Source organism: Hibiscus syriacus, unplaced genomic scaffold (assembly GCF_006381635.1).
Source record: "Hibiscus syriacus cultivar Baekdansim isolate YM2019G1 unplaced genomic scaffold, ASM638163v2 tig00112383_pilon, whole genome shotgun sequence".
Lineage (NCBI taxonomy): Eukaryota > Viridiplantae > Streptophyta > Magnoliopsida > Malvales > Malvaceae > Hibiscus > Hibiscus syriacus.
In genome coordinates this window covers 2,917,923-2,941,913 of record NW_024063319.1, presented here as the reverse complement: position 1 = coordinate 2,941,913, position 23,991 = coordinate 2,917,923, and the positions used below count along the sequence as shown (strand labels likewise).

Here is a 23,991-nt window from a genome sequence, read left to right as displayed (position 1 = left end):
GTCAGACAAAATCTCATAAAAAATACATTTGGTGATCTACACCTTACGTCCGTATCAACAAATAAGTTTTAAATTAATAAAATTTGATCAATAAGATACTGACATGCAGATTCATTCTTTAGTTAATTTTTTTGGGTAAAAACGCCACTAACAAGAGGACAAGAGGATAAGAACTCCGAGTGCACATTTTCTTCTACTTCCGACCGTTCGATCAGTCCACAAATCTCATCCGACGGTCATTATTCAACCCCCAAAATGTACTTTTTTCTCCCTTAAAAGAAGAAGAATAAGAATACTCGGTATATTTAGTCTTTTTCTCAGTGAGTTTGGCTAGGGAGTGTTGTTTATGGTAGTGGGATTTAAAGATCAGCTTGAGCCTCAATCAAAGCTAATTTCTCTTTCATTTATTCTTTGGGGGTCACACTGTTCAGCTTAAAGTTCTAAGCTTTTTCCTGTGAATTTCCGATATTCTTATCTACCTACCCAAAAGGGAAAAAAAGTAGAAATTTCAACATTCAACTACAACTACTGCTGGTAATTTCTTCAACTATTCTTGATGTTTCTGTTCTTTTTCTTCTTCTTCTTCCCATTCAACTTTGGAATTTTCTGTTGCAGTTGTTGTAGCAAGCGTGACAATCTCTAGTGGAAAATTCTTTTGAGGCGAACTATATTTTCTTAGTTGTGTAATCTTGAATCTATTCCATTCCCTTTTAATCAACTTAAGTCCGCCATTTATTTTTGATTCACTTCTTCTTGAGCTTATCTTGCACCTCTTTTCTCATTAACCCAAAGTATCAGTCTTTACCCTGAAATTTTTAATCTTTGTGCTTTGGATTTTTATTGTTTCGTTGATTTCTAGTTGCAAATCGAATCACCCCTTTAATGGGATTTTTTGGTTTTGGGAATAGTGAAGCAACTCTTTTGATTAGCTTTAAGAAATGGTATCCAGATCATACTCGAATCTCTTAGAGCTTGCCTCCGGTGAACCTCCATCTTTAGGCCGAATTAGCCGGCGGATTCCCCGGATTATGACGGTCCCCGGGATCATTTCCGATATTGACGATGAACTGTCGGAGAGTGTATGCTCCGATCCATCCTCCTCCTCCTCCCAGAAAGATCGAATTATCATGGTAGCTAATCAACTGCCCATAAGAGCACATCGAAAATCGGATAATAATAAAAATAGCAGCAGCACCAGCAGCAATGGTTGGATTTTTGGCTGGGATGATAATTCACTTCTCCTTCAAATGAAAGATGGGCTAGGAGATGATGTTGTTGAGGTGATATACGTTGGTTGTTTAAAGGAAGAAATTCACCCAAATGAACAAGATGAGGTCTCCCAGATTCTTCTTGAGACCTTCAAGTGTGTGCCCACTTTTCTGCCACCTGATCTATTCAGCAGGTATTATCATGGGTTTTGTAAGCAGCAATTGTGGCCTTTGTTCCATTATATGTTGCCTTTGTCTCCGGATCTCGGCGGTCGGTTCAACCGGTCGTTGTGGCAAGCCTACGTATCGGTCAATAAGATTTTTGCCGATCGGATCATGGAGGTGATCAACCCGGAGGATGATTTCGTTTGGATACATGATTATCATCTCATGGTGTTGCCAACTTTCTTGAGGAAGAGGTTCAATAGAGTTAAACTCGGGTTTTTTCTTCACAGTCCGTTTCCTTCATCGGAGATATATAAGACATTGCCTATTAGGGAAGAGCTTTTGCGTGCCTTTTTGAATGCGGATTTAATCGGGTTTCACACGTTCGATTACGCCAGGCATTTTCTGTCGTGCTGTAGTCGAATGCTTGGTCTTACTTATGAATCCAAGAGAGGGTATATAGGCGTTGAGTATTACGGAAGAACTGTTAGTATCAAAATTCTCCCTGTAGGGATACATATGGGTCAGCTCGAGTCTGTTTTGAGCCTTCAGGAGACTGAAGCGAAGGTCGCCGAGCTCATTAAGCAGTATTGTGATCAAGGCAAGACAATGTTGCTTGGGGTGGATGATATGGACATATTTAAGGGTATTAGCTTGAAGCTGTTAGCGATGGAGCAATTACTTTTGCAGCATCCCGAGTGTCAAGGGAAGGTAGTGCTGGTCCAGATAGCACTTCCTGCGAGAGGCCGGGGAAAAGATGTGAAAGAAGTGCAGGAGGAGACATACTCGATTGTGAAGCGGATTAATGAAACTTTTGGGAAGCCAGGTTATGACCCTGTTGTATTGATCGATGAACCGCTTAAGTTTTACGAGAGGATTGCATATTATGTTGTTGCAGAGTGTTGTTTAGTAACAGCTGTAAGGGATGGAATGAATCTCATACCGTATGAGTATATAATCAGCCGACAGGGGAACAAGAGGTTGAATAAGGTTTTGGGGTTGGAGCCATCCACACCAAAGAAAAGCATGCTTGTTGTTTCGGAATTCATTGGCTGCTCTCCATCTCTGAGCGGAGCAATTCGAGTAAATCCGTGGAACATCGATGCCGTAGCAGATGCAATGGAGTGTGCCCTCGCAATGGCAGAACCGGAAAAACAGCTTAGGCATGAGAAGCATTACAGATACGTGAGTACCCATCATGTTGGATATTGGGCTCATAGTTTCCTTCAAGATTTGGAGAGGACATGTCGAGAACACGTGAGACGAAGATGCTGGGGTATTGGTTTTGGGTTAAGTTTTCGAGTTGTAGCTCTTGATCCGAACTTCAGAAAGCTCTCAATGGAGCACATTGTATCAGCTTACAAGAGGACAACCTCTAGGGCAATTCTTCTAGACTATGATGGCACTTTAATGCCACAGGCTTCGATTGACAAAAGCCCATCATCTAAATCCCTCGACATCCTAAATAGCCTGTGCAGAGATAAAAACAACATGGTTTTTATCGTCAGTGGCAAAAGCCGAAAGACACTCGCCGAATGGTTTTCTCCATGCGATAAACTAGGAATTGCTGCTGAGCATGGCTACTTCTTGAGGTTTAGTGAACCACTTGAATCCTTGTAATTCCTATTTTTATCTTTATCATAAGACTGGTTTCGAGTTTAAAGTTGTTTTTTTTTTTATCGTTTTAGGCTCAAGGGAGACGAGGAATGGGAAACGTGTGTCCAAGCTGCAGACTGTGGATGGAAGCAGATTGCAGAACCTGTAATGAAGCAATACATGGAGACTACCGATGGGTCCTACATCGAAGACAAGGAAACTGCCCTCGTCTGGTGTTACGAGGATGCTGATCCAGATTTTGGATCGTGCCAAGCTAAAGAACTTCTGGATCATCTCGAAAGTGTGCTGGCCAACGAACCCGTTACAGTAAAGAGTGGTCGGAATTTTGTGGAGGTTAAGCCACAGGTTCGGAAATATATTCCCTGAAGTTATAAGTGCTTTTATTTTCTTGGTTGAGCTGAAAATCGATTTATCGTATAAGTTAGATCACATGTCAGCCATGCATAACGAGCTGATCATATTCGAATTATCTTGAAGCTGATTAAGGATTAAACGAAATAGAAGTAGACCTTTGGTAGAAACTGGTTTATTGGTTGAACTAAGCATATTTGTTTTCTATTTCGTATCAAATTGCATTTAACTATTATCGAGAGCTCTCGTAATTTTAACATTTGAATGGTGTTTCTTTATCAAGCATTCATTTTCATTGGTGTATATGCAGGGTGTAAGCAAGGGTCTTGTAGCTAAGCGCTTACTTTCCACCATTCAGGAGAGGGGGATGTTACCCGACTTCGTTCTATGCATAGGAGACGACCGGTCTGACGAAGATATGTTCGAGGTAATCATAAGTTCAGTATCCAGGCTGTTGATTGATCCCAGAGCAGAAGTGTTTGCGTGTACCGTAGGTAGTAAACCGAGCAAGGCTAAGTACTACCTGGACGACACGGTGGAAATCTGTAGGTTGATGCAGGGTCTGGCTTCTGTTTCGGATCAGATGCTTTCGGTTTCGTCGTAGCGACGAAAAAATGAAGAACAAAGGTGATGTTTGTGTTTGGAACTGAAACCCAAGAAGCGGACAATTATATATTTGCCTCGACTTGTTTTGAAATGTACATTATTATTATCATCTTAGTGTTGAAACTGTGTGGAAGCGGATACCGTCTCTGTGTTTGTTGTTTTTTCCCTAGTAAAGCTGTAAATATGTGCTTGTGTGACAAAATCCGATTTTTCCCCAATTGCTGCCCCCTTGATCCTCTTATGATTTTTGGGTTCAATTATGGTTTTTTTATTATACTTGATTCTCATGATTAGATGTTAAAAAATCATGTTATTAATGTCGCTAAAATATTAGTTTGATGTAATGATTAGATGGTTTAATTTTTTTTCTAAGAAAATCAAATTATATGGAATCAATATGTATAGTCGGAACAAGTTTAGAATATATGAATAATTGAATAATTATTTTATAATTTTTTTAGAATGTTATATAGTTGAGAATGTTTGATAACTTCAGGGATTTAGTAGAATAACGTTTTATAGTTGAATGTCATTTGTATATTTTTTATTTTTTTCACAATTGAATTGCTTTTTTATAATATATATATATATACCCACAAAAGTTTACTTAAAATTTGAGCTTAGGAGTCGTCAGAGTCTTGTGGAGGTAATACTATGTTTACCTGTCTCAGTTGTTTGACTTATTTTTTAACAAAAGAAAATGAATATAATACTAATATTACATTGCCAGATGCTTACATTTCATGATCAGATATGAAAAGACGATGTTATGTATATTTAAAACTACAGATAAAATTAGAATTAAGGGCATATATGGCAATTTTTTATATAATTTTTTTGATAAAAAGTAATTAATTTTATTAAAAATAGAAAGTATTCATAAATACAATGAAGATTTATGAGGATAACCGTAAACGTAAACTAAATTATAAATTAGGGCATTTTTCTATGATTATTAATACAAAATCTAGCCACCTAGATCACACAAGGACCATAAAAGAAAAAAATTAAAAAAAACCTAACCAATGCTCAAATAAAATAAATATATGAACAAATCTGACTGCATCGGCAAACGAATCACAAAAGAGGATGAAATTGCTGAAAGAGAATCGATAAATCGTAAATCAGAGTCAAGCGACGTGAAAAAACTATCCACGAGCGCAAAACGCGTATCCAAATCAATCAGAGGGTCCAAAGCAGGGAAGATTAGCATGATAACATATAAGCGTCATATTGATCAGTCGTGGCGATATCAAATCTAACCATGTGAAAAAAATAAACGAAAAAAGGAAAAAAAACCGTAAGCTATCAAAAGATAGAGAAAAACATGTCACAAATACAGAGATAAATGTGTCATAAAGACACATAACACGTCACATAAACATAATTATTCTTATTGAAAAATAAAAAAAACAAAGAAAAAAAATAACTGGCGGGCGACAACTGGCATCAAAACCGTTGTCACCGCTGGTTAAACAAAATTAAATAATAAAAAATTAAATTAATCAATAAAATTGACATAAATTATAAATAAAAAAGAAAGAGAAAAGATGAGGAAGAAAGCGGCTACAATTTTTTTACCAAAAATAATTCTAAAAAATATATATTGACAGCAGCCTTTGAAAAAGATTAATTAACTTACTTTTATGACTGTAATTACTATAACACAACCAGTGTTTCCATTATTTACGTATTTAATCTGGAAATTAGGGTAGAAGATCAAGTGAGAACTAATCACAGAACAGTTGCTGATAATTAGTGACGTCAAGAATTTTGCTGGAAATTCACATGACAATGATACTTATATATTTTCGACCATTTTATAACCATGAATTTTACGTAGAAAGGAATATAATTAATGCATATTTTTTTTAAAAATACTGAAATTAATAGTAAAAATTGATAAATATGTTTTAATTACATTTAAAAAACTATTTATTATTTCTATTGAATTTAGAATCAGCTTTTTCATTCCTCGCTTTGATGATTGACCCGTCTCCCAATTATTTACTTTGGAATTTGGATGAATAGACAATTTTTTGGGTCATTGTTTGACTTTATTCGACAAATAGAATAATGACAAGAACCATTCAAATCTTGGCTAATATTGATTAACATACAATATAAGCCCACAACGATCACAAAATGTATAATTAGTTTACAGTTTTGGATTGTCTATTAAAATACATACATGCATATTGACTATTGAAGTAAATGTTCTAGAATGCTGAAGCAATCTGCTGTGTGTAGAGTGTAGTGCAGTTAGTTTGTTAGTATTCTGTTACACCAGTTTACCAGCTTAGGGAGTTAGTTATTATGTGTATATAAACCATGCTTTCATTAATGAAGAATCAAGAAGATTTCTTTAAGATTTCAGTCTTCTTTACACATCCTGATATGGTACCATCCGCCTTTTGATCATGGAGATTGTTACTTTCATGGGTGATTGTAGCAACACTGCTTTCGAATTCAAGGAAGCTGCTCGCAGTAGTAAGATCTTCACACATAAGAAGATCAACATCATGCTGGATGAAACGATCTTCTTGCTGTGGAAACAACAAGTATTGCTCACGGTTCGCAGCCACAGGTTAGAGAGGCTGCTCAATGGAGAATTACTACCACCACCGGCTCGAATTACTGATGAATAAGGTGCTAGTATTGTGAATGAAGACTATGAAAGCTTTGTTGCACAGGACAATGCTATTGCGTCCTGGTTGCTGTCTAACATCAGCGATCCCTTGCTGCCTCAGTTTTTAGGAGCTAAAACAACAGGTGATGTATGGAGAACGGTTCAAAAATTCTTTGCTAATCGGTCCACTACGAGTATAATGAGTTTGCATTGCAAACTCAGATCCATCAAGAAAGGTGATGATAACATGAGATTCTATCTTACAAAGATTAAAGACGTGTGTGATTCACTTGCAGCGTGTGGGAGTGCGATCTCGGACCTTGAACAAATTGCTACCATTCTCAATGGTCTCTCGGTTGAATATTAACCATTTGTGGCTGTGATCACTGCAAGCAGAGTCTGTTGACAGTGTAAAAACAATCTTGATGGATGTTGAGTCACAATTGAGTGGTTTTCAATCGCAACAATCTCTTCCTATGAGTGCAAATGTGGCTACTGTATGATCAAGCACTCGTGACAATGACAGGCCTACATCTCAGTTCTACAATGGCAATGGAGTTGGCAATTATAATAGGAGTAGCAAACCTGCGGGGCATGGCCGTGGTCGTCCTCAGTTGCAGTGTCAATTATGTGGAAAGAATGGACACTCGGTTGATCGCTGCTGGCATCGCTTCAATCAGATATTTCTAGGCGTGTTGGCTGACAAAAATGAAGGTATTGAAGCACATCACACTATGCTAGATGAATGCAAGTCATGCAGAAGTGGTGTGCATGCTCAAGGACATACTGTATCAATGAATTCTGGTTGGTGGATTGTGGACTCAAGGGCTACCCACCATATCACTCCTGATGCCTCGAATCTTACTACTAGCTCGGATTACACTGGACCAAGTAAGGTAGTTGTTGGTAATGGGCATAGCCTAAGTATAGCTCGAGCTTGTTCTTCAACTATGGCTACTAACTATCATGTGCTGGTTCTTAATGATTTATTGCATGTGCCCTCAGTAACCAAAAACCTTCTTTCTGTGTCAAAGTTTGCTAGAGATAACAAGGTATTCTTTGAGTTTCATGCGGGGTCGTGCTTGGTTAAGGATGAGGTGACTAAAGCGGTGATGCTTAGGGTTGTTCATTCGGTTAATTCTGTGGCCGAACCGACCGAACTATCATTAACCGAATTAACCGAACTTTTTTTTCTTTAACCGTTAATCGAACCGAACTATTTTCGAAAATATTAACCGAACCGAATAAAATTCGGTTAATTTTTTAATTAACCGAAATTTTTTAAAATTTTCTAATTTATATAAAAATTAAATATTTTATAATTAAAAAACAGTTTATAATTAATTTAAATAATATATAATTATAAAATAAAAATTTTATATAAATTTTTTAATTAATTAATATTGATTTAGGTTTAAAAGTTATTGGATCTTAAATTATTAATTGGGTTTTAAATGGTTTGGGCTGAGCCCATATGTTATATATATTATATATTTAATATTTTTTAATTCAGAAAAATAGTTTACAATTAATTTAAATAATATATAATTATAAAATAAAAATTTTATATAAATTTTTTAATTAATTAATATTGATTTAGGTTTAAAAGTTATTGGATCTTAAATTATTAATTGAATTTTAAATGGTTTGGGCTGAGCCCATATGATATATATAATATATTTAATATTTAAAATTTTATTTCAGTTAATTAACCGATTTCTAACCGAATTAACCGTTAACCGAATATCCAAAAAAACCTTAACCGTTCTCCGATCGAACTAATTCGGTGGCCGACCGAATTATCCGAACTAGTTCGGTTCGGTCGCTTAATTCAGTTAAAATCGAATTAATAACAAGTTCTTAACAAATGCATAATGCTTGGAAGCTTGTCATGCCACAATGATAGAAGATTCCAATAGTAGTAATAAAAAGTATGATCTATGGCACAAGAGGCTTGGGCACCCTGCTCATCCTATCCTTGTGCAAACATGTAAACAAGTTGGTGTAATATTTCCTTCTAGAAATAATATGGTTGGCAATTCATTTTGTGTTGCATGTAGATTGGGTAAGAGCCATAAACTTCCATTTAATCGATCTCAAATAGTGTGTACCACGTCGTTTCACCTAGTTTTTAGTGATGTATGGGGTCCAACACGCATAGCCTCCAATGGATATAGGTATTACGTTTTCTTTGTTGATGCATGCACGAGGCATAGCTGGGTCTACCTGCTCAAAACCAAGGATCAAGTTCTGCCAACTTTCCAGTTATTCTTCAGTCTCATACAAACTCAAATCAACGCCACAGTAAAAGAAGTTCAAAGCGATTGGGGAGGTGAGTATCTATCAGTCTCGACTTGGCTTAAGTCATTAGGTGTAGTGTATCGTCTAGCATGTCCACATACGTCTGAGCAAAATGGTGTGGTTGAACGAAAACATAGACATATAATTGAATCAACCTTGGCTTTCATGGCTCAAGCTTCAATTCCATTTAGGTTATGGTCCTATGTAGTATGCACTGTTGTGCATCTCATCAATCAGTTGCCTACAAGTGTTCTTCAAGACAAATCCCCATACGAGGTGTTGTATTCCAAGAAACCAGATTATAGTTATCTTCAAATCTTTGGGTGTCGTTGCTTTACCTATTTACGATCGAATAATGCTCACAAACTTAGCTATCGATCCTCTTAGTGTGTGTTCTTAGGATATAACACTCAACACAAAGGTTACCAATGCATGGACTCGGATGGTCAAGTGTTTATTTCATGCCATGTTATTTTTGATGAAGAGTTCTTTCCTTTTGCAGTATCAGGCAACAAGACTAAATGCAAGTGTGCATTGCGTAGAAATGGTATAAAAATCCCTATTGTAGGTGGTGCTCAACATGTTTGCATGGGAAGAGAACCACGCAGTATTAATTCTGTGACCAGTGCTAATGAATCAGGGTCTAATTCCTTTAACAATCTGAGCCTACCTGGAGATGCTGGTCATGAATCAAATGTGCAGCATGTGGTGTCAGGAAATAATATAGTAGATGAGGTCAAGCAACAAGATGAGAATATGGGTGTACAACAAAATTCGAGTGAGTCAGGCACTTTCTCAACGACTTGGGCTGATGAAGGATCGAGCAACAATGGTCGAAGCAATCATGTTCAGCATGATACATCACTACCAGTGATAGGCCAACACATGATAACACACAGCAAAAATGAAGTGTTCAAACCCAAGTTGTACTCCTCAACTCTTAGTGGTGGATCTGTTTGTCAAAATAGCAACAATATAGATGAGGTAGAACCTCAAAATGTTCATGAAGCCTTCAAGGATATGTTGTGGAAGGCTGCTATTCTTGCTGAATATAAAGCACTTCAAAAGAATAATACGTGGCCGCTTGTTTCTCTTCCAGAAAGAAGATATGATGTAGGCTGCAGGTGGCTGTTTCGAGTCAAGCGTAATGCTGATGGTTCGGTACAAAAATATAAAGCCAAACTTGTGGCCAAAGGATTCTCACATGTGCATGTCCAAGATTTTTAAGAAAAGTTTAGTCCTGTTGTAAAAATGTCAACAGTAAATGTTGTGTTGACAATTGTTGCTCGCAATGGTTGGAGTCTAAGGCAAGTAGACGCTAATAATGTATTTTTAAATGGTGAATTATATGAAGAGGTGTTCATGGAACAACCTCAAGGCTTTGAACAACAGGCTGTAGATGGAACAAGGTTGGTGTGCAGTTTGCAAAAAACCTTGTATGGGTTAAGGCAAGCACCAAGGAATTTGTACTCCAAGTTGAAAAACTTTATGGTGGACTTGGGGTTTCAAAGCTCGCGTGCAGATAATTCCTTGTTCATCAAACACAACAAATGCACTAGCACATATGTCTTAGCCTATGTTGATGATATCATTGTTATAGGAGGCAAAAATGAGGATGTTGAGCAAGTTGTGAAGTTGCTAGGAGAGAGGTTCTCGCTCAAAGATTTGGGAAAGGTTAATTTTTTTCTTGGAATTGAGGTTAAGTGTGTCGATGGTGCAGTGTTCTTCAACCAGAAGAAGTATATAATGGAGATGCTAGATAAGTCAGGAATGAGTAAGGCCACAACAACTCCAACTCCTATGGTTGCATTGGTTAAATTGTCAAGTAATGATGCAGGCAGTCTGATAAAAAATGCGAGAGAATATCACAATTTGGTCAGGTCCTTACTGTATGCTTGTCACACAAGGCCAGACATAGCTTACTGTGTGAATAAGCTAGCACAGTTCATGAATGCACCATGCGAACAACACTTAGTGGCTGTCAAATGTGTGTTGAGGTACCTTAGGGGGACACTCGATTATGGCTTGGTGTTTTTGCCAAGAACAGAACCATTTCAGCTTGTAGCCTTTGCTGATGCCGATTGGGGAAGTAATGTTGATGATAGAAGGTCGATATCAGGCACTTGTGTCTTCCTTGGTGGTAGTATGGTTCAGTGGAGCTCAAAGAAATAGAAGATAGTTTCTAGATTCACCACAGAGGCTGAGTACAAGAGCTTAGCTGATGTCACCTCTGATATTATTTGGCTTGAAGCATTGCTGAGTGATATGAAGGTTCAAGTTCAAGCTGCTTCAGTGGTGTGGAATGACAACACCAGTGCAATTGCAATGAGTGCTAATCCAGTTTACCACTCTAGGACAAAGCACGTGGAGTTAGACGTACACTTCGTGAGGGAACGAGTTGTTGCAAGAAAGCTTCAAGTGAACTTTGTACCCTCTAAACATCAAGTGGAAGACGAGCTTACTAAGGCACTAAAGAAAGATAGCTTTGCTCAGCTTAGGCAAAGACTTGGTGTGTTTTCGTTTCTTGAAGTCGAGAAGAGAAAAAGTAGGGGGAATATTGAAGTAAATGTTCTAGAATGCTGAAGCAATCTGTTGTGTGTGTGTAGAGTGTAGTACAGTTAGTTTGTTAGTATTCTGTTACACCAACTTACTAGCTTAGGGAGTTGGTTATTATGTGTATATAAACCATGCTTTCATTAATGAAGAATCAAGAAGCTTTCTTTAAGATTTCAGTCTTCTTTACACATCCTAATATTGACTATGGATTAGCTAGGGTTGATTAAATTATTATCTATTTGGTTTTAGAAAACATAGGCAATTTTTATTTTCAATTTTTTAGAAGATACAAAACACCGAAGAAAACATATTTTTGTTAAAATTAAAAAAATGATCTCTGGACACAAACACAGGGGGACTACCACGTGTCAAAACATTCTTGTGGTTAGTAGGGCGCGAGACTCTTCTAACCAACAACGAACGTGTGAGAAGGCACTTAGACACAGACGCAAGGTGCAAGATATGTGATAATGCATGGGAGGACGTAGACCACATTCTACGTAAACGCATTAATGCAAAAGAAATTTTGAAAACACTGATTAAGGGGGGGCTGCTGGACGAATTCCTCTCAACCCACATCAAGGAATGACTATTCAATAACATCAAGCTAAAGAAATAATATGCAAAAGATGGAGCAGATTGGGATCTTTTGTTTGGAGCCATTTCATGGAACCTTTGGACTCATAAGAACAAGATAACCTTCGAACTAGAAAGCATTCAAAGGGAATCAATTCTGGAGAGGAGTGAACGACTAGTAGCAAGCATAAACCAGGCGAAGATCACGGGGAGCATCAACCATTCAAGTACGGTTGCAGCAGCGCGTGGGGAAACTAGCTGGAAAACCCCCCTAATGGTTGGCTAAAACTCAATACAGATGGAGCCAGGAATCCGTCCAATGGTAACGCATCATGCTGGGGGGTGCTTCTAAACGAAGAAGGTCGTTGTATACTCGGATTCTCTAAATCTATTGGATGCTGCACGATAATGGAAGCGAAACTCTGGGGAGTTTATGATGGTTTAAACGGAGCTTGGAACCTGGGAGTTCGAAAGATGATTCTTGAAACAGATAACTTAGAAGTAAGGAATATGCTACAAAGAAACGATGGGGACATATATCACATTGCACCATCACATATGGAGCCTATTAAAGAAAGATTAGGAGGTTAAAATTGAACACATCTATCGTGAAGGGAACCGGATTGCTGACTGCATGTCATGAATGACCAGAGTAGAAGATAGAAGACATAAACTGCATGTAACACCACCAGCAGTAGTTCTGACGCTGCTCAGGAGGAATGAGGCACTTAGATGCTTTAGTTGATTTACTTCTTAGTTTATAAAAAAATTATCTCTCATAAAATAAAAACAAAAATAAGTGAAAATATAAAAAACATAAAAAATGATGTTTTCAGTATGTTCATTAATTTTTTTAGAAATTTGAAAAATAGAAAAACACAAGATGTAGGTTTTTAACTTAGCTTACGCATGCTCAAATCATTTTAACAATAATTTTTTGATTTAATGGTATCTAAAACGCTCAAACATTTGAAAAAAATCAATATGAATGTGGTCCTTAAACTAAATAATTTAATAATTTAATTTTGTAGTTTTTTTATATTTAATGTATTCCATATCTTAATAATTATTTTTATTTTAAAATTTAAATAATAATTTATTTTAAAAAATTAAATAAATCATCAAATTTTCTAAAAAAATCAATTAAACTTTCGAATTTAATAAAAAAAATTTAATTAAACATATCTACTACATCTCACACATAATGCAATGTCACAAAAACATAATGACATAATAAACAGTCACATCAATGTTATAAATTATGATGCAAGTTTATGTAAACATTTTTTTTTTTGCAAGTGAGATCTCTCTGTATGTTTGGAGTAGCATTTCGGTTCTCTGTAGAGAGAATAGACATGTGCTGAATTAGGGTAGTGAGTTTGACTGGACGTGTTGGAGACTGAAGGGGAAGTCTTTGAGGTTATGGGTGCTGAAGCTGACATGGGGCAGTTGCATTGTCGTGATTTTGAAGGCTAGAAACCATAAATTGTTTCAAGGAAGATCGGTTACTGCCTCTGAGACGGTGGATCAAGTGATAGAGATGTTGAGATTAATGTGGAGAAAGCAATTGAATGGCGGAGGACCCTATAAATAGAGACATATATATAGCTTGCTTTGCTACTTTTGTTTAATTACAGATTTTTTTGTTTGTTTGTTTGTGTAGAGTTGATTGTAGATTTTTTTGTGTTTGTTTTTTTTGAATTAATCAATGTTATCCGATCTATTAATCGATTAATTTAAATTAGGTGCTACAAAAATGAGGGCGACCCTCCCAACCCAATTTACTTCACTCGTAAATATCAAGATTCAACCCCTGATTTTACTTAAGTGACCTAATGTTTCATCACACTATATTTTTATGTTTGTTTTATTTGGTGTAAAGATGATTGCTTTATGCATTTGGAATATAGTGAAAACATTTATTTAAAAATAGTATTTTTATAATTTTTATTCAATCTAATAGTTAATTGTTAATTTGACCATTATAAAAAAATATTTGCTTATAATTTTTTTATCAATTCTATCTTTAAAAGTTTATAAATCTAAGCTATTGAGAAATTGTATTGTTCAATTGAATTTTATTTATTTTTAAATATTAAAGTTTAGAGTACTTAAATTATGTAATTTAAAAGTTTTTTTTTAATTTTCTCACAACAATCAGATAAAAAATCACAATAAAATTAAATAAAATTTAAAAGATAAATTTTCAGAATAAAACGATATAAAATTTTAATTTTGAAACTCGACATATTTAAATCAAATTAAAATGAAATATAATAGTAAAAAAAGAAAGGTGGAGAGTCCACCGTAATTAGCATCAAATGCTTACAGGGATTCGCACTGTGCTCAATTATAATTTCAGCAAATATGAGGTTACATAAAAAAATTAAATTCGCTTTATCAAAAAAAAACCCCCGAACTTTTTTGTTTTGCTTTGAATTTCCTTTCATTGCTTTGCTTTGCAAAGCTTTGCTTTCCATTGGGTGGAGAGATGGAGGTGTAAGCTAATCCTTTGTTCTCTCCATAAGAAAATGGAGATATTAAGCAAAAGCAAAGTAAGTAGCAGAAAAACAGCACTAGTTGGCTAATTGCGGTAGCCTAGCATATTGTGAACGAAAAAAAAGAAAGAAAACAAGACCAATTAGGGCTTGCCGGCTTGGTAAGAAAGTTGCTCTCTAAAGGGTGATCTTCCGCCCTCTCTTTTGCTTTTGTTTGTTGCTGTCGTTTCTAGACCACTGCTTATTGATGTGATTTTTTGTTTTTAGGAATCGGTTTTGGACTAATTTTCGAGATTGATATGTTGGTTTCGTTTCTCTTTTTGGATTTGTTCTTAGCTAAAAATGAACCATGATGAGATTATGAGGTGTAGTGGAATTTGAGTGAAATCGTGTGAGGAAAAGAGGGGGGGGGGAATGAAAACAGAAGCGGACAGTGGGTTTAATCGTGAAGATAGTTTAGGTCCAATAATGAATCGTCAGGCTGTATCTTTCCAGTCAGCTGCTATTGACAGTAACTCGGAGATGATTCCGATGAGTGGATGCTTTGCACCGCCTGCCATGATGTTGCCCGGGAATTCCAGTGTGATTACAACAAGTTCCCCTTCAATAGTCCAACCTGGATCTTTCGTACTTGTTGATTCAGTTTCAGGGCACAAACATGATGCAGGGTTTGCTGCCGAATGGTCTGTTGACGAACAGTATATATTGGAAGACAGCCTTGAAAGGTATGTCCTAATTAGTTCTTCTTACATTTTATTCGAAGCCTTTTGTAGACGTATGCAAGTGTCATAAAATTGTGCTACTTATATAAGTAAATAAGTCCATGTTTTCATGGTTGATATTAAGTAGTAGCCAGGGTTTCATATTGCTGTCGTGTTTTCTGTCATTTTGTTTTTACCGCGATTGCGGCCATACCGGGCGCTATTGCGGGTGTAACGGGTGTAGCGGAAGGCAGCGATACCACGAAATCGCTGGCGCTATCGCGGTAGCGGGGTGCTATTTGAAACCCTGGTAGTAGCTACCCTATTGATTTTACTAGGATTGCTGTGTGTTTTTGCTTATGCTTTTTATGGTAGAACCTGTTTTTAAGTAGGTACTTATCAGGTATGTCTTATTTGGAAACGAGATTAAATACTGATTTTTATTTTAATGTACATGTATATAGGTATAAGGACGAACCAAATATTATCAAGTACATAAAGATTGCAGCTACCTTGCATGATAAAACTATACGTGATGTTGCATTGAGGTGTAGGTGGATGCAAGTAAGCTTCTTTACTTAATGATGCATTTCTTTCATTATTTGTTCTATTTTTAATCTTATTTCATGTGGTCTAATATGAAAAAGTGGCGTGCAAAAGTATTAGTTTTGGTATGCTGGCGGCAATGTTCAATTATTTGTTTTGGCATTGACTGCAGCTAGTAGAATCCAACCAATCTGTTAATGTGCTTCTATACATTTTATTTTATAGACATTATATTTGTACATTTAAAATCTGTCATCTGCTTTAAGAGATAAAGTTATATTTGGAAATTGACAGAGAAAGCGAAGGAAACCTGAAGAATTTAATGCAGGAAAGAAGATGAACAACAGGAAGGTATGCTGATGAATTATGTAAATTTGTACAATACTTAATATTGATTTCTTTCTTCTTTTTCTCCCTAAATTGGTTTTAAAAATGTTAGTTAAGTTTCTTGAAAAGAAGCTCATAGAATGGTAGGCTCCATGAGATTCCTTAGTTACTTTGTATAAAATGCATTTTATCATCAGTATCAACTATAACAATCTCTTGTTCAAAGACTGTTCTGTGTGTACTGTGCTCATTGGGCCCTAAGAATATTGTCTTAAGCTCAATGATGCACTCCTAGTTTGTGAAGCTACATTCTGAGAAACCCTTATCTATTCAACCTTGTTCACTAATTCGTTGATAACTTCTCTCACACCTCTGACTGTGAAGCTTTATCACTTTTTGTCGGAAATGACTACAGTTTCTCTCAATTCCTTTCTTTCCTTCAAGTCAAATTACAAACAAAACTGCTAATTCTGACCAAAAATCAACTCAACAAATTCTCTGTGCCTCAAATAGCTAAGATGAATGCCATAACTGGAATTCCTGTTTTGGTTCAATGATAATACCTTTAGGATGTAACATGATTGAAAAACCAATATTCCAAACCCCATACTTCTTCAGGGTAAGCAAGTGGAATCATCCTCAATGGTGAATATGCCTTCAGCACTGCCACAGAACATGGCTGCATATCCTCTCACGATGAACCATCCGGATCAGAATGGAAGAATGTCTTCTGAAGGTTTGTATTTTATATTACCATCTAGAAGCATTGATATCTTTCTTTTGGTGGTAATTGCTTTTGATTATTCAAACTTTTGGGGTAATCTTCCAAGATGTTTATGGTGGATTTAGGTTGAAGAAATTATGATTTTGAGGTTTTGAGTTTTAATATTAAGTGGTTTACAGTTACTGATGAATTAGATGGACATTAGCTATCAGATTGGTGCTTGTTACAAGCATATGTGCTGATAAGTTTTACCTGGGAAAAAGTTTCAATTCTTGTCTCCTTGAATAAGGGACTAGGTGTCAATGAGGTTGATTATTTGGTATTTAAAGTTAACCAAGTTGAGGAAATGAAAAACTTGACAAGCAACATAATTTGATGAAAGCAATCTAGATAGAAAAGGTTTTGGTTGGAAGTATTTAATCAAATTGTAGCACAGTATGTCAAGTGTCAACATTTGTATTCATTATTTCTTTTCCTTATGGGATATTAACTATATTATTATAAAATGAGTATGTGCATTTAGAAGTTGGAACTTGTTTGAAGAGTGATTTCAAACACAATATAATTCACAAGACAAGGTAAAACAATTTTTATGGAGGACAAGCTTGAAATTAAAATCATCGCTAATTTTCAGGAATAACTGGTATGACTGAAACTTTTGAAGCAAAATTCTCAAGCTTTTATTCAAATCACATTGAACCTGTCTGCATATAAGGTGAGTATATCTTGCCCTAGTTTACAGCAATCTGTCTTTGGAAAATATGAAAGCATACAGTAAATTATAGGTGTTAGATGAGTTGAATACCTTGTCTTCTTGTTTGTCCTATATTTCAATGGTGTCTGCTGGTTATGTCAGTTTTTTGTGTGAAGAGGTTAAATAAGGTGACAACTTTTCCTTTCAGTAATAAATGTAAGGAATTTACATATAAAAATGTCATTATTATTGTTCAAAAGGTTAGATAAATTGACAACTATTCCATTAAATGATGAATGAAAGAATTTACACAGATAATAATGGACAGTTCTTTGAAGAGGTTAAGTAAGTTGACAACTATTCCATTCAATGATGAATGAATTTACATATAATAAAAAGGTCATGGTTATTGTTCAAGAATCAGGATAGATTCCTTTTAAAGCTGTGTCTTACATATTAGATAGTTCAATTTATTCTTGTTCTTTTTATGTAAATCTTGTATGTGATCGCATCATATCTTATATGGGCTCTTTTTGACATTCTTCTGAGGCTGGCTTATTAAATGCAGTTTGTCTGAAAAGTTGCAGGATAATATTAATCTCTTTTATCACACAAGGAACAATATCACTGCCATTCTAAACGAGTACGTGGATCTTTATAATTATTAATTGGTGATTGATTCCCTGTTGCCTAAGCTTCAGGTTTTGTAATTTCTACAATGATTTCTTGCAGCATGAGATGTATGCCGGGTTTAATGAGCCGGATGTCACCATTGCCTGTATCTGTGAATGAAGATTTAGCAAATTGCATCTTGCCTGCTGCAACTCAGGTAGGTTACATTTAAATTTTTATAGTTTGCTTGTGCTGGAGTGGATGGCCAAAATGATGGGGTTGTGTAAAACCAACTGCAAGCTAAAAAAGTACACTTTATGGGATCTGCAATTAGCTTAATCTAATTAAGTTTTCATTCAAAACCTATTTATTCTGGTTGTGTAACCTTTCTAGGTTGACCTGTGCTATATAAAATTGTACTGCATATAGAACATCCTGTAAGCTTTTCCAAAATGATGGAAATATAGACTCCCCTGCTCCCATTCTAGTGAGGATCTGCCATCTTCATCACTTTTCTCCCTTTTTCTTTCTCTTGCAGGTATCTTCTTCTCTCCACACAAGAATTCACTTTCAATTGCCTATTCACCGAACATCTTGGCATGATTATGAGTGTGTTACCGTAGTGTCAAGCAGTCTATCCCTTCATATAAAATATCAATTTTGTTTAGTGTTTTATTGTGTCTTGCATTCAATGGTGCATTAACCTGTTTTCTGGCATTCAAACTTCATTTCTGAGCATGACCACCATTGTGACCTTGTAGTACCACCTTCCTACGAAACTATTTCACAGGTATCTGATTAATCCTTTTCCTGTTTTTATATAATGTTACTGCAACTTCTCCAAACCTCATTTTCCTCGACGAGCTCATCGTTCTATAAATTCTTCATACAGAATGTGTTATAGCTGGTCAAATCAAATCCACATTTAGTATTGCATGTTATCTCAATTGTTACATCTGCAACTGCAGTATCGTCTACTTGTTGGCTAGCATGTCAGCTGGCAAAGCATCCTCGTCATTCCCCATCATTCCAGTAGCATCTTCATGGTTTTGTCTTTGTTGATGATTTACAACCTGGCAGCTAGTCATCTTAGTTTGTAATTTGATCAGATAGTGGATGCTTGACTGTATTATAGAATTTTGTTGTTCATCTTACATTTGAACAAAGGTGTGTAGGTAGGTGTTAAATTTTAAATCTCGAGTTCAACCTTCCATTCGATTCCTCAATCATCTAATATTAGATTTAATGGCTGGAAACTAGTTGCCCTGCAAATGTTTTAGAAAGTAAGCAATGATTATAAAATGATCTACTCAATCACTAAGAAATTAAAAATCTGTATTTTATGATAAATAGTTGGCTACACTTTTGTGTTACCTTGTTTTATTTTTCTCCTATATCCAGTCGATGGTTTTTAGCACGCCAAGCGGGATTGGTCTCAAGCCGGAGTCAAGATGATGTAGGGGATAGTTGAGATTGAGGTTGAATATATCCGATCTATGTAAATTACAATTTTCTACCGATAGATCCATAAGGAACTGGTAGGTGTACACAAACGCTCATCACACATTTGGGTGCCGCAATGGAAGAATTGCAGACTCCACTTTTGGAATCCAAGATTTTCGCCCGCAAGATTTGAAATCCAAGCACCAGATTAGACGAACTCAGATACTTGTAATCTCTTAACAGATTCAGCTGAATTGAAGCTTCGTGTGTATAATTTTATAATTTGCTATACCTTTGGGTAGATCCTTATTTGTTGCTTGATTAATCAGTGCTTGAGTAATCTTCCTTTTCCAATATTAGACCAATTGGAATGATGGATCAGGTCAATTTCAGCTGGGCTTCATTAATCAATATTTTTCATTTTTGTAGTTTCTTACATCCTACAACCATAGCTATTGAATTATACTCCAGAAATCTGGAGATTATAGCAAATTGAAAACCAAAGCTTGGGCTAAAGAGGTCGCAAATTCTGGCTAAACACGAAAAAAACCAAAATCTTAGTTCACCATAACCTACGGTAGTATTTAGAAGAAACAAGCCATTTTTTATACAATGCACAAAATCCTATGCTGACAAGCGTAAGAACCACGATTGTCTGCATATGGGATTTTCGGTCGGGTTAAGAAAATAACAAAAAACAGTTGTAGTTGACAGTCGACAGTGGGCTGAATGCAAAGAACGAGCTCTGGCTGCAGCTCTTTCTAGTGCTTTCAGCCTATTAGCTTGCAGCTCTTTCTAGTGCTTTCAGCCTATTAGCTTCCATGCGAGCACGCTGCTCTTCTGTGATTCGAACACGAGGCAGCTGCAGCTCTCTCCACTGCCTTCACCTTGTTAGCTTCCATCCGAGCTCTGTTCTTCTGTAATATGGATTTCAGTACAGCAGTTAGCTTCACCATTTGGCATTTGCTCCTGTGGCCTTGAGTCACCGGCTGCAAGTGCTTCAGCAGCAACCGTAGGGGTGTGTATGTCATGAGATGGTTCCTGAGGTCAATGACAAGAATGTAGCACCGTTTAACATTAGCATCACACCCAGAATTAAAAAAAAATAGCAACAATCCATAACATATCTTTATGAATTAAACTAGAATCTTATAAAATATATGAACTCGTCCACAAGCAGCATCTTTTAATGACCCGAAAGAGTTGTGAAGCCAAATTGCCATAAGAGCAAGATCCACCTACACTGCAAAACATTTTAATTTTATAAATTTTTAAGATCATTGAATAAGTGAAAATAGATGGTTGCTATTAATAGTAGGAAATGAGAAGATATTCATTGAAAATAAAAACAAAAAGATAATCTCAACCGTCCATTTTCACTCATCCAACGATCCAGATCCAATACATTTAACCGTTAGGTAGGATCATGAATTAACCTAATAAAACATTTCTACTAGCAGCCAGCAGGGGTGGGGGCCAAGTGCATCTCATTATTTAGAGAAAAATGTGAAATTTAGTTTAGTATGTTAAGGAAAAATAGAAAAAATAAATTTTGCATACCCATTATTTTTAAGAAAAGAATATTAAAATTATGGATCCCAATTCTTAAATTTCTGAATCCGCCACAGGCAGCCAGACACAATTACGTATATTCTAGGCATATATGAACATAAATACTTCCTTAATCCTTACAGCTAAAACACCACTTCTTCCATTTAATGTAAAAATTGCATTGTTATATGGGTATACTGTATACAAATTCGACAATTAACAGGCTTGAAAAACACAAATCTCTAAGCAGCAATCAAATAAAAGAAGAATACATAGGAAGCATACTATCAATTATTGCTTTATTATTATTTTGCTTTTGATACGGGAACATAGTAACGATTTTCCTTTTTTATATATCTCTTCAATAAAGTGCTCAACACTACTAACTATGGACTTGAGAAGTGACTGCACAACTATAACAAGAACCAAAGCTAAAAGCAATATGGTTACCTCAGAAGCCTTCTGGTAAATTTCATTAAGCATACTTTCTTGAATCTCATCAACATGATCTCCTTCATGGTGGTCATGAGTTTGTTCCCCAGTCTGGCCGGCCACTACAATTAAAAGTGGATGCTTAGTTTGTTACCTTTGAGCACAATATACTATTTATGCCTCGAGCAATGAAACAAAGTGATGCTTTAAATAGGCGACATGGAAATATAATGTGTTAAAAATAAAAGAAAAGAACTATTGCTATCATACCTTGCTCATCAGTGGGAGGGTTAATCTCATCTGGACTTTCATGCGATTTTGTAGGATCCCCTCCTCTAGCAATTCGCTCTCTTAAGTCTTTAATACAATTCTGGCCAAAAAATATGCAGCAAATGAAGAATGTGTATATATGCTCAGAATTAACTCAGCTATCCAGTGTAAGCAAATCTTGAAGCAATTTCCAACACATTATGAGATTTAAGTTTACAGTTCACCTATGTCTGCCTACTCTCAATAGGTAATATCTCAATAACCCAAAGCTATGAGGCGTAAATTCTGGCATTTTAACCCCTTGAAACAAAAAAAATTAAGTACCCTAATTTCAGTAATGGGTAATTAAACACTACAATTAAAGGTTGAATGATTTACCTAACACGTTTGGAAGAAGCAACTTTATCGACTTTATGCACAAACTGATCGAAAGAGTAATATGGGATCAAATGCTTGTGCCATTCTCTGTACAACTCAATTAAGTTCCTCAAATCACGGACCTAAAAACAAAATAAAAGCTTAATCAAATCTCCCCCAAAATTGGTAAAACAAAGAACAATCATTTCTATTTAAATAGAAATAAGACAAATCTCGTATTCTACCTCGTGACCACGACAACGGTACCTAAAAGCCCGAGGAAAGTGGCGAAGGACGTACCCGAGACCATCATCGGAGAGGAGAAGTTCGGGTGTGAGCTTGGGTCGGGTTCTGCTTTTGGCTACTTTCTTGGGGTTTTCGGGTCTGGGAAGCGGATTCGACGTAAAGTCGGTGCTGGAGGAGGAAGCGTTGGGATTGGGTTGATCGGGGCAGTCACGTGCCCAGTGACCGGGTCTTCCGCACTTGTAGCATCCCTTTCCGGCGGAATTTGGATTGTCGGAGCCGGCTCTTCTGGGATATGGAGGGTCCGATTTGGGGGCGTCGGGGCAGTCATGAGACCAGTGGCCGGTTCTTCCGCATTTGTAGCAACCTGTCGGAGCTGAATTCGCATTATCCATCTGGATCTTCTCTCAGATGTTTAGGTTTTCTTTTAGAAGTATATATTCACTGTTGTGTAAGTGGCGGGAGAAAATGGAGGGAAGGATATTGGCATGGGACGAAATACACATCTTTTCTTTAAGGGTAAACTACGTGGGTTAATTTGTTTTAATACTTAAACTTTAATTTTTTTTAAATCATACCTAAATATTATTAATAATAATAATAATAATAATAATAATAATAATAATCTTAATTTAAAACCTGGATAAAAACGGGTGTTTACATATATTTTTAATGAAAAATTCTTTAGACACCGAGAATCAATTTTGAATATAATTATTATTTTTATATTAAGCCTACAAATTTTGATCTTTTTAGGTTCAAACGAGTTTCGTTTACTATTATTCGCTAGTCGCGAAGCTCTATTGTTTAAAGAAAATCATTTTAAAAAGGGTAAATTTCATGTTTAGTATTTAATTTATCAGTTTTGATCTATTTTAGTACTTAAACTTCTATTTTTTCAAAAACATACTTAAAGTTTAGTTTTTATTTTATTTTAGTACCTCAACGTTAAAAACTTTACGCATTTAGTACCTAAATTATCAGTTTTACTCCGTTTTAGTAACCTAAACTTTCAAAATTTTTAAAACTTAACGTTAAATTTTGAACGGATTCTAAAAAAAACTAAAGTTTTGAACGGTGGGGTACTAAAATGAAACAAAAACTAACAGACCCATATTACACAAGCCCACCCGGTTCAAGCCCATAATGAAATACAACAACAACCTAGCCCACCAGAACCCAACTGGAACCTAGACCCGAGGCCCAAGATCCGACCTGGTCCAAGCCCAGCACTCAACTCAGACAGTTAGGGTGTTTTTTCCATCTTAGCCCCAGTCGCCCTAATCTCCACCGTGGGATTTGGACTCATCCAAGGGTCCAGATCGTCCAAGAAGCCTAGGGTTTTAACCCTAATGTATCTACCGCCGCCACTGTTATTGATGCTGCTGTCGTCGACCGCCTCTGACGCCGTCGTATCAACCTACAATGACAATATATCAACATCAACAATGAAAATGGCATAAAAATCAGAAAAATAATAATAAAAAATATCAACTTGCTAGCAACATTATCCCGAGGCAATCCAGCTCTGTCACAAGCCGAAAATAGGGTATTTATACCCTATTTTCTCGTAAGCAATACTGA

The 23,991-nt window shown here is 36.1% G+C and overlaps 2 protein-coding genes and 1 pseudogene across 2 annotated transcripts; 2 read left to right on the top strand and 1 right to left on the bottom strand.

Moving 5' to 3' along the window:
* The first annotated feature begins 348 nt into the window (after nucleotides 1-348).
* On the top strand, nucleotides 349-4,165 carry LOC120178931 (alpha,alpha-trehalose-phosphate synthase [UDP-forming] 6-like). Its single transcript, XM_039184689.1, has 4 exons — nucleotides 349-534; nucleotides 616-2,965; nucleotides 3,062-3,335; nucleotides 3,652-4,165. The coding sequence occupies exons 2-4, from the start codon at nucleotides 939-941 to the stop codon at nucleotides 3,943-3,945; spliced, it is 2,595 nt and encodes an 864-aa protein (XP_039040620.1). The 5' UTR covers nucleotides 349-534; nucleotides 616-938; the 3' UTR covers nucleotides 3,946-4,165.
* Nucleotides 4,166-14,428: 10,263 nt separating this feature from the next.
* On the top strand, nucleotides 14,429-19,885 carry LOC120178910 (annotated as a pseudogene).
* Nucleotides 19,886-20,238: 353 nt separating this feature from the next.
* LOC120178971 (chromosome segregation in meiosis protein 3-like) lies at nucleotides 20,239-22,857 on the bottom strand. The gene is made up of 6 exons (XM_039184715.1): nucleotides 22,410-22,857; nucleotides 22,193-22,307; nucleotides 21,808-21,960; nucleotides 21,556-21,659; nucleotides 20,461-20,595; nucleotides 20,239-20,416 (listed from the first exon to the last, which is right to left on the bottom strand). Exons 1-6 carry the CDS (start codon nucleotides 22,800-22,802, stop codon nucleotides 20,333-20,335), a joined length of 984 nt encoding a protein of 327 aa, XP_039040646.1. The 5' UTR covers nucleotides 22,803-22,857; the 3' UTR covers nucleotides 20,239-20,332.
* Between the last annotated feature and the right edge of the window lie 1,134 nt (nucleotides 22,858-23,991).

Bases quoted from the DNA above. Each gene is read 5' to 3' on its own strand.
- LOC120178971 (XM_039184715.1), bottom strand. From the start codon at position 22,802: ATGGATAATGCGAATTCAGCTCCGACAGGTTGCTACAAATGCGGAAGA. The intron at 21,961-22,192 runs GTGTTAGGTAAA...TGGATAGCTGAG, and splicing joins TAAAGTTGCTTCTTCCAAAC to TTAATTCTGAGCATATATAC. The intron at 20,596-21,555 runs GTAACCATATTG...CATTGACCTCAG, and splicing joins TTTACCAGAAGGCTTCTGAG to GAACCATCTCATGACATACA.
- LOC120178931 (XM_039184689.1), top strand. From the start codon at position 939: ATGGTATCCAGATCATACTCGAATCTCTTAGAGCTTGCCTCCGGTGAA. The intron at 2,966-3,061 runs GTTTAGTGAACC...TTATCGTTTTAG, and splicing joins GAGCATGGCTACTTCTTGAG to GCTCAAGGGAGACGAGGAAT. The intron at 3,336-3,651 runs GTTCGGAAATAT...GTGTATATGCAG, and splicing joins TTGTGGAGGTTAAGCCACAG to GGTGTAAGCAAGGGTCTTGT.